At 41.3% G+C, this 12,990-nt stretch overlaps 1 protein-coding gene across 1 annotated transcript; it reads left to right on the forward strand.

The window, feature by feature from the left end:
* Window positions 1-4,931: 4,931 nt before the first annotated feature.
* NMRK2 (nicotinamide riboside kinase 2) lies at window positions 4,932-12,263 on the forward strand. Its single transcript, XM_026110875.2, has 8 exons — window positions 4,932-5,148; window positions 7,083-7,173; window positions 8,556-8,604; window positions 8,804-8,975; window positions 10,599-10,670; window positions 11,196-11,302; window positions 11,692-11,777; window positions 11,882-12,263. The coding sequence occupies exons 1-7, from the start codon at window positions 5,123-5,125 to the stop codon at window positions 11,775-11,777; spliced, it is 603 nt and encodes a 200-aa protein (XP_025966660.2). The 5' UTR covers window positions 4,932-5,122; the 3' UTR covers window positions 11,882-12,263.
* Window positions 12,264-12,990: the final 727 nt, after the last annotated feature.

Below are 12,990 nucleotides of genomic sequence, written 5' to 3' on the forward strand. Positions count from 1 at the left end.
GGAATCACCGCAGTTGCTACCTGGCACTACGTGAACCCAAAATAGAAGCATTCCCCGCATATCTCATTCCTCTTTGTATCTGTATCCATTAATGGATTTATGGCATTTCCTAGAGCATCATGATTAACAGCTCCAAAGTGCTCCAGTCAGAAGTGAAGTTTGGAAAGTGCACCTTGGGGAGCGAAACCGCCGCAGAACCTGGGACTTTGGGAATTGAGAGTTTAGAGTACTTTCTACAGCTTTGATTGAACTTCTTCAGTAACACGCCAGCTGCCTTTCAGTTCCAGTTCTCCTTTCCTCCACAGTCCTCCCTTCAGCTTAACTCCCAATCTGTTCCCTTACACTTGCCCTCTTGTTCTTTCATAAAATGCCTCATCACTTTTCCTTCCCTTTACTATATTTTTGGGGATCAAACCCACAACCCCCAAGCACTGACATGCTGAAACATTCGCAGCAGTATTATTCCTGTGTGCTTTACATAGCTGCTTCTCCCTGAACCCATGTCGTCTACCTAGTCTAAATTTTTCAAAACGTGACCTCTCTGCCCCTCCGTTTCTGCCACCTCCGAGAGGCCACGGACTTTCTGCCAACGGCAGCAGTGGGATCAGTTGCAGCAATGGCAGAAAATATCACCATTGACGGTGGCAGTTCTTGGCTGCAAGCCAGCCTGCATACCACTGGGACAAGATGCCAGCTAGTGGAGCATTACAGTATTTAAGCCTGTTATCCAACTAGCCTAACTTTTGGTACTATTAGCTGTTCGAGTTATCTGCAATTAACAGTGACGTAGTGACTCAGGACTCATTGCTAAGTTTCATTTCTTACGTTCTCTCACCTTGTCTTTGTGAAAAATAGAAGCTTATTTTCTTCCCCAAAAGGGGCATGAAAACTTTTTGCACTGCTGAGACATGAGTGGCTTCCAAAGCCTCGGAAAAGGATATTCTTAGCAACCCAATTAATTCAGAATTCTGGAAAGAATAAAGGAATTTGTGATTTAAAAATTCACAAGTGAAAATTACTACAATTCCTTTGCCTTGTTTCTCACCCAGTCGGTATGCTGTCACATCTAACCCGCCCCCTGCCAAATCCTTCTAATTAAGGCATTAAGGAACCTTGGCATAACCTTGTTCATACCATAAGCAATGCCTTATGATTAGTGAAGGATTTAAATTCTGAATTAAAGCTTTAGAATAAATGAGTCATATTCTGCAACAGAAAGGTCAGTGGATATACAGAAACCAAACTATCCTGGGGAAATGATATCATGCCTGTTCCGTGAATATTAAACTGGCTTTTGCCAAATTTCTCTCAGTTTTTCACAAAAAAGATTAATGTTAAACTTTCAGTAAACATTAGTATTCTAAAAATAATGCAGAGAGGGAACATTTTCTATCTTTGATTGAGGCACACTGTTGAATGGTATTTGTATTAGTAAAGTGTCAAGTAGATAACGTATCTGCAGGATAAACAAGCACAAAAAAAGGAAGTTTCAGATGACCAACACATAACTCACTGAGAAATGTGGCTAACATAACTTGCTAAAAAAAGCATTTATGAACACTTGGCATTTGCATAGACATATTTTTACAGGTTGGGTTAAAGTTTGTTGTAGCTGGTAAGTGTAACTGCCACCATTCATTTCAGACAGGTTTTTGTAGGGGTCTTTTTGGTTCTTATGGAAGCAGACAGCTGAAATGCCTGAGATCTCCAAATAAAGGCAGGCACATGCCACTAGCTAAACCAAAAGCAAATCTGAGGCTATTCAGGAATCTGAGAATTTGAACTATGTGTGTGAAAACGATTTCACCGGGTGTTTTGTGTATGAGTACAAATACAGGTGATAGAAAAAAAACATGACAAATAGCCTAAAAGCAAATTCAGGGAAAGCCAGAAACACCCACAGAAGCACTGTGAAGAAAAAGTCCAAAAAGTTAGCTTTTAGACTGAGTGCTAAACGAAGGGGATTTGGCATTGTGTGCAAAAAACCCCTGGCTTCTGTCCTTTATTCCTCCTGTTTTCAGAAAAACATTCTTTATAAAGACAGTGGAACCTCACAGTTCTGGAATTCCCTGATCCCAGACAACTCAGACAGCCAAATGCTAAAAACTGCTGCCGCTCCTGCAACAACAATCTTTGTTTGCTACCGACACTAGAAATGTATTGTTTCTTTTGAGGCGTCCTATGCCAAATAGGCATTTTTCACTGCAAAAATCCAAATTGTAGTTCTGAAGTACGTTCACCTTAGTAAATACAACAGGGCAGAATATGATTTTCACTCACCCAGAAGACAGCATGTTCCAAAAATATTTGGATTAGCATGATTCCAGTGTGAAGGTGACTGGATCAAAGGTAGCTGACACCAGTGCCCCCTGCTACCCTTTACACAACTTCTGAGGCTCCCATTTTTGGGCCTAGCACATAAGGTCAAAGATGGTAAAATAAACACACTATCTGCTCTTTTAACCAAGAAATCCTCCTAGCTCACGAACTGAAGAGAAGTTTTACTGACTCGCCACTGCAAGTACCACGCTATGCTTAAAGTGATGGGCAGCTGCTGAAAAACTAACTTCCCTGACTATTACAGCTCATTCATGTTCAAGAATTCCAGCTCCAAGCTGCTCTGGAGCAATCATTTTTTTAGCTACATACTGGTCCATTGGTAATGATAATGAAAATATAATTTGAGAGCAAAGTCTCCAAGTACAACCAAATAGTATGATGATGTTAACAATAAATAATAGTGGAAACACTGATTGATGTCTCTTCGTTACACATAGAGAAATAACACAGTATAATAGACTGGAAAATACCGTTTTCCGTAACTCCATTTGTAAGTTCATTCTCTATCTTAATTTCATTTCTTGCCTCCAACACCTCCACTGAAGGCTTCCAGAATCTCACACCGCTGACAGTTATTAATCTTCTTCTAATTTGCAGTGTATGTTTATTCATGATCAGCTCATTTTATTATAGCACTGGGTTTTGACCTTAGTGCTAGTGAGCACAAAATAGCCTGTAAGGCAAGCAAGGTTTGCAGGGAGAGGTAACATCTTTTATTAGAACAACAGATGTAGCTGGAAAGAAGCAAACGAGCTTTTAGGCACACAAACTGTTCTTCGGGTCTGAAATAGAAGAAACCTTCAAGTTAAATACAGGTTGGAAGCAACTGTTCTGCACAAAACTATTATCAATCATACCTTTTTGCTCAAACTGGGTATCTGCAGAATACTGGGGACATTAGCAAGGTGTGAGACGATTAAGTCACAGGATACCCGAGTGCCAAAAGAGATGCTATAAACTGCTAGAATGGCAGTATTTTATATATTCATATATATAGAGAGAGAATATATATACACATTGTATTATTTATGGAACATCTTGGCTAAATGGGTCTGAATATACTGTATACTGTGAGGCAGGTAAACCATCATTTCATCACAGGAACAATATTGAGGCCTGACAGTTACACAGCTGGAGCAGCACCCCGCGCATCCCTTGGGAGCGATTTTTAGGAATGCTCCCTCAGAAATGCTTTCCTCAGATTCTGGATGGTGAAATTCTGGATATATTGATTTTACACTGTGCACAGCTGAAAAGCTCAGTATTTTGTAGCCAGTGAGCAAATATAAAGGCGTGATAAAAAAAGCTAGAAAGAGTTTCCATCTACTCTTAACCACTGAAATCACCTTCAGCCAAGGGGTATGCCCCACACCTCACCAGTACTCTTTGTATACCACCCGTATGTATATCAGTACTACAGGCACAACGCAAGGTTTAGATTTACAGACACTAAAGCTAGAAAGAAAATGAAAAAAGGCACCACATACTGGTACATTTATGTGTCTATATATTCAAAAGGGTTACTAAGTTTTTAAATGATTTTACAAACCATTGTATGCTTTTTAATACTTCCATACTTTGATTTGATAAAAAGGAAGAATAAAAAGACACAATGGTTTTGGTGATTCAAGCTCTATTAGACAAGATATTCTTTAAAAATGCATGCTATATACTTCACCTCATTGTGTTGCTCTGAAAACACTCAGCCCCATTGCTGACTTTACTCTGCCTTTACCTAACTTATGATACGAGGACAGCCCTAGTTTTAAAAGCATCTGACACAATGAAAATTAAACATAGGTTTTACAATGCCTGCTCATGGTGAGAGGTATTTATTCAAGCAAGCAGTCAAGCTGGAATTAACTTACCTTAAAATGTGCTATGCTACATGAGCAAACATTGGAGAAGGAGGCCCTTAGGAAAGCTAGTATAGCAAATCATTTTATGACTTCATGTCAATATATGAGGAATAAGCCCAATTGGATTCTGCATATTCCTCCTAAAATTTCAAAATATGATGCTCTAACCGAATGTACTCATCTTCCTCTGCATATTCCTTTCTCTGAACTGTTTCACTAAAAGCAAAAAATTTTTGAGTCCCCACTCCTTGCCTGTTAGAAGTTTAGAGAAACAACAACAAAAAGTCCTTTTCATTACATTCCTGGATGCATTGAAAATAATTAAGCCAGAGCTGGGAAAATGAAAACGAAGGCAAAGGGAAAGCTTGCGTGACTTCAAGCTACAAAACCCAAGGTACCCAACTCATATCCTCACGTACCTCCATACCCAGAACTCCCAATGGAAATGCAAAAAGGGGTGACATTTTCACCCACCCCGTTACTAATTCAGGCAAAGGGCAGGCGTGCCAAAAAGCTATTTATAAACGGAGGCAGCCCGGGCGGCGGAGCGGGGGGCTGCGAGGGCGCAGCAACAGGTGCAGCGGCAGCGCGCATGGCCCGTCGCGCCCAGGGCAGGGCTGGCTCCTGCGGCCGCTAAAACCCGACATCTGGGGCTCATGATAGTCACAGGGCTTTTCCATCACCGGCGGGGCGGGGAGAGGCGGAGCGGGAGGGAAGGTCACTGCAGCAGGGCTCTATAAATTAAAGGCAAACCCGCCTTTTTCCTCAATGAAATAGTAAAGCTGGGCAGAGCTGAGTGAGGGGAATAGGCAGGAAAGAAGAGAGCAGAATCAGGTATAATTCTGCTCTAACTTTCAGCGTTTCTGCTTTGCTTTTTTTTTTTTCCCTTGCCACATTCCTGCTAAGGAAACAGCTCTACAAAGATGAAATACATCATAGGTATTGGAGGGTAAGTTGCTATTAATATTGCATATTTTCTTTATGTTTAATTGCTGTAAGATGACCTTAGGCTTGGAGATTATGTAGGTCTCTCTAAAATATTACAGAACTCCAAAAAAAAAGACATAGCTTGAAATTTGCTATCTAATTATAACTCATGCTTTTACGTAGTACAGAGAACTCTGCAGGGCGGCAGAGACTAAATTTTTATATAGTAACAGGAAGTATGTTGTAGTAGAAAACAGGCTTATAATTAACTTGCAGGTAAAATTAAGGGAATAGTGCACCTCAACTATGAGAAAGGATGCTTTCAATATAAAGTTAGACTTTTAAAAACTTCACTGAAAACCCGGGGTGGGGGGGGGGGGGGAAATCCTGCTTCAAATTGGGGGGGGGGGGGGGAAAGTAGTATAAAAAGCCTTTCTTTTCCTCAGCTAAGTAAGATTTGGAAGTGGGTCTGCATGTGTGTTCAGGACGTGGTGACTGATATAAATTGGCATAGTCTCCCTGACTGCAGAGGAGCTTGCACCACTGACACCAGGCAAGGCTATGATTTATAATGCTAGTTCAAGGAAAGTGTGCGGGTTTTTATCGACTTTGAATAACAGATGAGAAATCAGCACTTCTAGACTTGACAACTCTCATTTGGGCAGGAAGATTATTCAGCTCCCTTCTATTAAAACAGGTTTTGCAGGTACAAGAGTCTGAATCATCCTCTGAGAGGAGAAAAGAGCTTGCCTCATTTACAATTAACTTAAGGGAGTTTTTTCTAAAGCACTTCTTGTGTGCCTTATTTTCAGGGGGTGGAATTTTTTTTAAGCTGATGAATCTATGAATGTAAGCCTCCTAAATCACAAAGGTTTGAGGGCAATAAATGTCAGAAAGAAGAGAGCTGAAATCTGCTTTTTCAAGTGGCTGGGGCATGGCAAGGGAAAAACCCTTGGCAGACATATTAGTGCGGGGTTCCCCCCCCCTTCACTTTCTTCACATGCCCAGGGTTTTGCTAACCGAGGACGTTGTAGTCGACACCAAGGTGGAAGGAGAAGGGTGAGGAAGGTCACTGGAGCCCCCTAAGTGAGGCTGACCGGGCACATGGAGGATAGCTGCAGGGACTCAAGAAGCAGAAGGAGCCCAGCGGGCTCCTCCATCTTGAGGCCACAGCGCGTGGGGCTTCCCCTCGCTTTTAGACAGACTCGCTGCGCTGCGAGCACAGACGGGAGAGCCCCGCCGGGGAAACGGCCCGCAGGAAGGCAGGGGAGATCAAGGCGCTTCTCTAGCGCTTCCTGAGGAACTGCAGGGAAGGAGTGCGGCTGCCGCTCCCCGCAACAGAAGGGCGCGGGCGCCGCGGCCGAAATGGCGGCAGTGGCGCCTCAGCGCGAGGAGCCGTTGAACACGCGGGAAGCAGCGCCGGCGCGGCCGTTAGTAGCGGCGCGCGCTGCAGCAAAGCGGCGCGCGCCGGACACGGGCAGACAGCGGCAACGGGGAGAGAAAGGGGGGGGGAGCCGCTCACAGCCAATCAGCAGGCAGCGCGCGCGCGCTGGCCGTCGAGGCGGGAAATTCAAACGTGCTCCTCAGCTTGCCGCGCCCCTCGGGGAGGACGCTCGCCCCTTCTGGCAGCGGGGAGCGATGGCGTGCGGGTGTGAGAGCTGCAGGGCAGCACTGGGAAGGTTTCCCCTTCTGAGCAACTCCCTGGAGTCACAGCCCTGGGGGAGTTCCTTTAGGGAGTCTGCAGCACCAATAGCCTTGGGTATCATGTGTAATACAGCAAAATAATTCACCCATTTACTTTTAATGCTACAGAAGCAGATAGATCAGGCAATAAAGTACAAGCCACTGAAGAACAGCTATAATCTAGCAACAGTTATACCTCGCACTTCCTTATCACCCTGGTTCTAATGCATTTTTGTGATTTTTTTTTTTTTTAACCTCACGTTTTCTGTTTAGTGTGACCAATGGTGGCAAAACCACTTTGACCAACAGAATTATAAAAGCGCTGCCAAACTGCTGTGTCATCCATCAAGATGACTTTTTCAAGGTAAGCTGGACTCTTTTCCCTGTTTAAAATAGTTATTGTTGCCTGTATATATTTAGTGGAAGCTGTAGTAACTCCCATTTGCAAGTTGTATTTATCTGTGCATGTGTTTTGAGTAAGTTTGGACAACTTAGGAGGAACAGATTTGCCAGTTTTGAGTGGCCTTGAGCAGGTGAGGAGATGTTGGCCTTGACAAATGTTAGTGTCTGTTGGTTTCCACAGAAGGGGAAGTTTGAGCACAGAATGGCTGTGGGAAACGTTTCCTTCAGTCTTAACAGCACATCTAGCTTTAAATCAAACTACTGATTTAAATGTACTCTGCACAAATTATTTTCCCCATGTTGGCTTTCCCTCCTTATTTTATTTAGAAAAGAATGTTGCTTCTATGTAATGCTTTATTTAAAAAAAATGCTTTTAATTTAAACACAAACCTACAGTGCTTTAAATATGGGAAGGTGGTTAGGGTATTGGTTGAGCTTTTAATAGCTCATTATCAGAAACCTGATTTAAAGATTGCTCAAATCAGTGCAGAATACCCGTGCTGATCTCGGTGCCTGCTGCGCCGAGGCTGGGAAGGCAGCAGGGGAAACTCATGTCAGAACCATACTGCAACATCCTGTAGGCTGCAACTGTTTCGTAATGCTTGCAGTATAGCTGGACCCCACTGTACGTAAACGTGATGAGGTGACATACTTGCGGCATTTGTATGTTATCCCCCACCATGCAAGATGCTCCAGTATTAGCAGCTGTACGGTCAATTTGCCATGCCTTCCTACGAGCACATACTATGCTAAACAGCATGAGACACTGAAGCTGGAAGCACTTCTTTGCCTCATGCACAAATTCAGTCAAATATGAGCCTTTACTTTAAAGGAGGTAGAATTCTGTTTAACCTTTCCATAAAAATATGCAGCTTCTCACTGGCACATTTAATGTGCACAAATGCTGTTGCAAGCAAAGCTATAATTAAATGACCAAAACTTAAGCTATGATGACTTGCATTTTTTTTATTAGGACTGTTAGAAGGAATTAAAATAGCAATTACTGAGCACATAAATGTTAAGTTACTTAACGCTGTATTTAAATACTAAGTCTTTATATGTTTACTTATAAACAGGGGACCTATAATAATTCAACTTGGTATTATTAGCCAAAATATTAACCTAGAATTCTTTGTCAGAAGTGGCTTACTTGAGCCAAGAGAATGTTTCAAAGCTCTCGGGGTTGGTGAAAGAGGGGACCTTTAATAGTGTTAGGGTCTGTAATTGTTTTTAAGTGAACACTTGCTTTGTTGTGTATTGCAGTAGTGTCCAGGTTGTGATCGGATCTTAGGTAGCTGATCACGCTGAGTTTGCAGCAATGTTTTATTGCTCACTATATTTCAGCCACAAGATCAAATAGAAGTCGGGGAAGACGGCTTTAAACAATGGGATGGTAAGAGCAGTGTTCGCTATAGGATGCAGTAATGTATATTTTTTCTAAGTATTTCTTTTTAATTATTAAAGACTTAATAGTAAATTTACGTAATTTCAATTTTACAAGTTCATTCTACATTATACTTTCAAATCTCTGTGGTTCATGGTATTTGACTGTGTACCTTTTTCCCACCCTACCCCCCCTTTCTCCTAACTAGTGTTGGATTCCTTGGATATGGAGGCAATGGTGAGCACTGTACGTGCATGGATTGAGAACCCAGTGAAGTTTGCCCGTTCCCACGGGGTGAATGTTACGCCTGGCTCTAAAGAGCCAGCCTCCAAAGATATCCATATATTGGTCATTGAAGGCTTCCTGCTTTATAATTACAAGTAAGGTTTGGGGAATTATTGATGGTTTGCCAGCGAGGAACACTAGATCACTAGTGCCAGGTCTAAAACCTCCTCTCTACTAATATACCCTTCCTGTGTTGTTCTGAGGGATCGTGCATAAGAATTTTTCTCACCTTAGTGCCGGTAAAACTGAGACGCAGAAGGTGACTTTCTCAAAGTAGTGTAGGGAGCTCTCATTTAGAGCATGCCTTTGAACGCTAGGACACAGAGAGCTTCAGGCCAGACCTTGTACCTACTGAGGCAGCAGTGAAAGCACAGGCTTCCCTCTTGCCCTCCCACCACCATGCCTAAACTTTGAACTGAAAAGATCACTGATAAGAACAAGAAAATAATCAGTTCTCCATTTACTACATGGAATCTGTCATGACATTGAAGTTTTCTCATGTGAGATGTATGCTTGCTTAGCAGGCACTAAATTGAGCTTAGCAATTAATTGTATGTTGGAGCAAAGATTTACTTTCTTTCCCATTCTTATACGGGGGAAAAAAGTGCTTGGCAGGAAGGTGGGAAAGACTGGACTGGCAGTGAAGAGACTGTAGATTTCCAACATCTAAATATTAAAAAAAAAAAAGCATGCTATAAGTATAACTTGCAAAAGATTCTTGGCTCTGAACTGGAGTCTTGTTTACAGAAGTGTTTCACGAGAAAAAGCTGTGCATGACACTTGGTGAAATGGAGTTGTTTATAAGCTGTACCATAAGACCAGCAGCACCATTCTGGCTTTTCGAACTTGATTGAAAATGTAAAATGGCAGTCTCCTCAGATTATGTATCCTGAGAATGGCCAACTAAAGATTGCGTTGGCAAACAGCCTGGCGTTCTTGGCCTTTCCCTAGGGAAGTATCCTTCCTGAAGGTTACAAATATCTCTGAAGTGCTCTTTCTTGTTAAAAGGAGCCTCTCTTTAGTCCAGAGGGAATACTGTATTTATGGACCTGGAGCTTGCTCAGTTAATACTATATTAAGTTTATGCAACCATCAGCAGGCCTGTAGAAATCTGTTAGTCTCACAATGTTCAAACTAGCTGCTAAATTGGATTTTCATTAATAATTTTTATAGGTTTATTTTCATCAACCTAATAGGGATACAATTCAGTAAGGCAAGGTAGAACTAACTGCCTGTATCTCTGAAAAGGGCATGAGGCTTGTGTCAAATCTGTGTCCCCCCACACATTTTGGCAGCTTGTTTCTGCGTAACAGGCTGAACTTTTCATAAATTGGTTCATGTTAGACTGATAAATCAAAACTTTGGTCTGCTGCAAGTGGATTTTGAAATGATACATTATAAAAAAACTGTCATGGTTCCCACCATGGTTTTTCCTAGCCTGTGTCTGGTCCTCCACAATAACTGGTAGCATGGTATTTGGGTGGGAAAAGTACCTAGCATACCATTCTGACCTATGAAAACCAGCATTTCTCATTTTTTTTTATACTACTAGTAAACCTATCATCCATTACCTGTCCCTTTATGAAAACACTCTATCTGCAATAGACAAAAATATAGGCAAAGCAAAAAGATTCTTATGGTTTTTCAGGGGTGATTTGTCACTTTTCTCTGTCAGAAAAAAATAAATAGACACATTCTTTCTTTCCACCCTACCCCAGAGCACTGATAGACCTATTTGACATACGCTACTACTTGGCAGTTCCATATGATGAATGCAAAAGAAGGAGAAGGTAAGCAGATTGCTTGGCCTAAGTCTGATCCCTTCTTCCCATAGAGACTGTCTACTAAAGGCAAGACAAGCAAGCATTCAGGCTACCGGCATGTTGTTATTAATGGGATAGATTGGTATCACAAATTGGAATAATGTCAGTTAGAGGACAAGACTTTCCTATGGCACTTACTAAATCTCTAGATCTAGCTGTCTCTCTTCGTTTTATTAAGATCGGCCCATCCATTATCAGGTGCAAAAGGATCAGGGCCATTGCATGCTTCACTCGTGAGCATCGGTAAACCTTTAGCAACTGTTTGCCTTCATGTATATCATATGCTACCTGTAGTTTCTGTGTTTATTTTGGATGTTTAAATAAACTAGCTGTAAAATGTAGACAATTATTGATGGGAAATTGGGCTGTGACAGTCAGCTTTTACATAAACACAGCCGAGCAGCTGTCAGACTAACTTTGGGCTTTAGCACTGTGCCAGAGACAGTGTAGTCCTGGTGGTCTTAATGTTCTTTTCCACTTCAATATTTGCAGTACAAGGAACTACACTGTTCCTGACCCACCGGGTCTCTTTGATGGACATGTCTGGCCCATGTATTTAAAACACAGGAAAGAAATGGAGGACAGTGGCGTTGATGTTGGTAAGTCTCTCCAAATATAAATCCTTTGGCATTGTACTTCGGATTTTAAAGAAATTGGTGATTTAATTCAGGGAAATTTTAACCTGTAGTGATATAGGGCACTTTTTTACCAGTGAGTTGCCATCCTGGCTTACCTTCTGCCCAGATAAATATGTGCAGTTTTGTAGCTAAGATCTTCCCTTTGTTTTAGATTATAACAACTTATAGAAAAACCATTCTTTACCATAAGATAAGAGATTTAGTGGGACAGCTGGGGGGGAGGGGGTGTCTGTTTTCCAGTTGGAAAACAAGTTGCTGTTTGGGTCAATCCACTGAAATATTTCACAACTAACTTACATAAAGTTTGTTCTGATCAAAACCTACAGACTGATTCAGTCTTTTTCTTTCAGTTTATTTAGATGGACTGAAGTCTAGAGATGAACTTTACAATGAAGTCTTTGAAGATATCCAGAACAAGCTTTTAAATTGCTTATAGGTAAATATGTATCTGTTTCTGAGGGGCTGCAATGTGAGGGACTGACTGCTGAAACAACCCAGTCATACGCTTGGATAGTCATACTCTTCCTTCTTGCTTTTCAGGGTCTCTGAAGACCTGAAAGACCCATGTACAGAATGATGTAAATAGTGTTTAGACAGAAGTCAGAATTAGGGTTTATCTATGTAAACTCATTATACTGTCCTTTGGAAAGTATCTTTTGTATATAATTGAAAAATGAAGATAACTTATTTACAGCTCTGTGATGGACAGGATTTTTTTTAATTTTCTTATTTTATATTCCACTGGCTTAAATGTATGTTGAAAGAGGCATTTTTATAATGGAACAAGTAACAGCTGCCTTTGGAAAACAACTGACTCTTCTGCTTTTGCACCTCTGCAGACATAAAGCCTTTATGTAATGGCTTGTTTGTAATGCCATCCTTCGAATCCTTTGAATTCAGTAAAAATCAACTTAAAATCTCATCTTTAAGCTCCTGTTTTAATATATTTTTTTTGTTTTCTTTTTCTGGTGTAGAAATAAGCACTAAAACCCCCAAAACACAACAGCAGCCCATGGTTTTTCATATGGCATTTGAAATTTCATATCCCAGACCTAAACATACCTGTGCAGTCTTAAACCTCCTTGGTATCTATCACTTAAGTGATAACACTAGCCTGAAAACCCAGGTCACATATCCCAACTACAGTACAATTCTTCGAGCTGATTGGGGGAGAGGAACAGCACTTCAGATAGTTTTAAAATGCTGATGTGAAACCAGTCCTATGTCAGCCTCACAACTACTCAACATTTCTCACTTTATGCTCAAAGCAAATTAGAACATAAAGATATTATGGCCCATTTCACACAATAGTAAAGTGTTCCTAAGGTGAGAAGGTTGGATAGAAGCCTGTATTTCTACATTTTTGTAATCCAAAGTTACTTGGTCCTCGACTCCCCAACTTCCAGTGTGAAAGCTGCCCTAATCCTGAATTTTAAAACCCAGAGGCAAACTGGGGGGACTTCTCAGGGAGTCAGAGTAGCAGCTTAATAGTAAGACTGTGCTGGATTAGGAAATTTTTCTCAGGAATTAGCACTGAAAATGCCATCCTAACTTCAGATTTGAAAGGAAAAGCATTTAAACATGTTCTTGGAGTATGTGTGCAGTTGCAGTGAATTGACCAAAGCACTTTAACTTAATGTGAACATGTT

The sequence above is a fragment of the Dromaius novaehollandiae genome, chromosome 25 (genome assembly GCF_036370855.1).
Source record: "Dromaius novaehollandiae isolate bDroNov1 chromosome 25, bDroNov1.hap1, whole genome shotgun sequence".
Taxonomy (NCBI): Eukaryota; Metazoa; Chordata; class Aves; order Casuariiformes; family Dromaiidae; genus Dromaius; species Dromaius novaehollandiae.

Bases quoted from the DNA above. Each gene is read 5' to 3' on its own strand.
- NMRK2 (XM_026110875.2), top strand. From the start codon at position 5,123: ATGAAATACATCATAGGTATTGGAGG. The intron at 5,149-7,082 runs GTAAGTTGCTAT...TTTTCTGTTTAG, and splicing joins TACATCATAGGTATTGGAGG to TGTGACCAATGGTGGCAAAA. The intron at 10,671-11,195 runs GTAAGCAGATTG...CAATATTTGCAG, and splicing joins GAATGCAAAAGAAGGAGAAG to TACAAGGAACTACACTGTTC.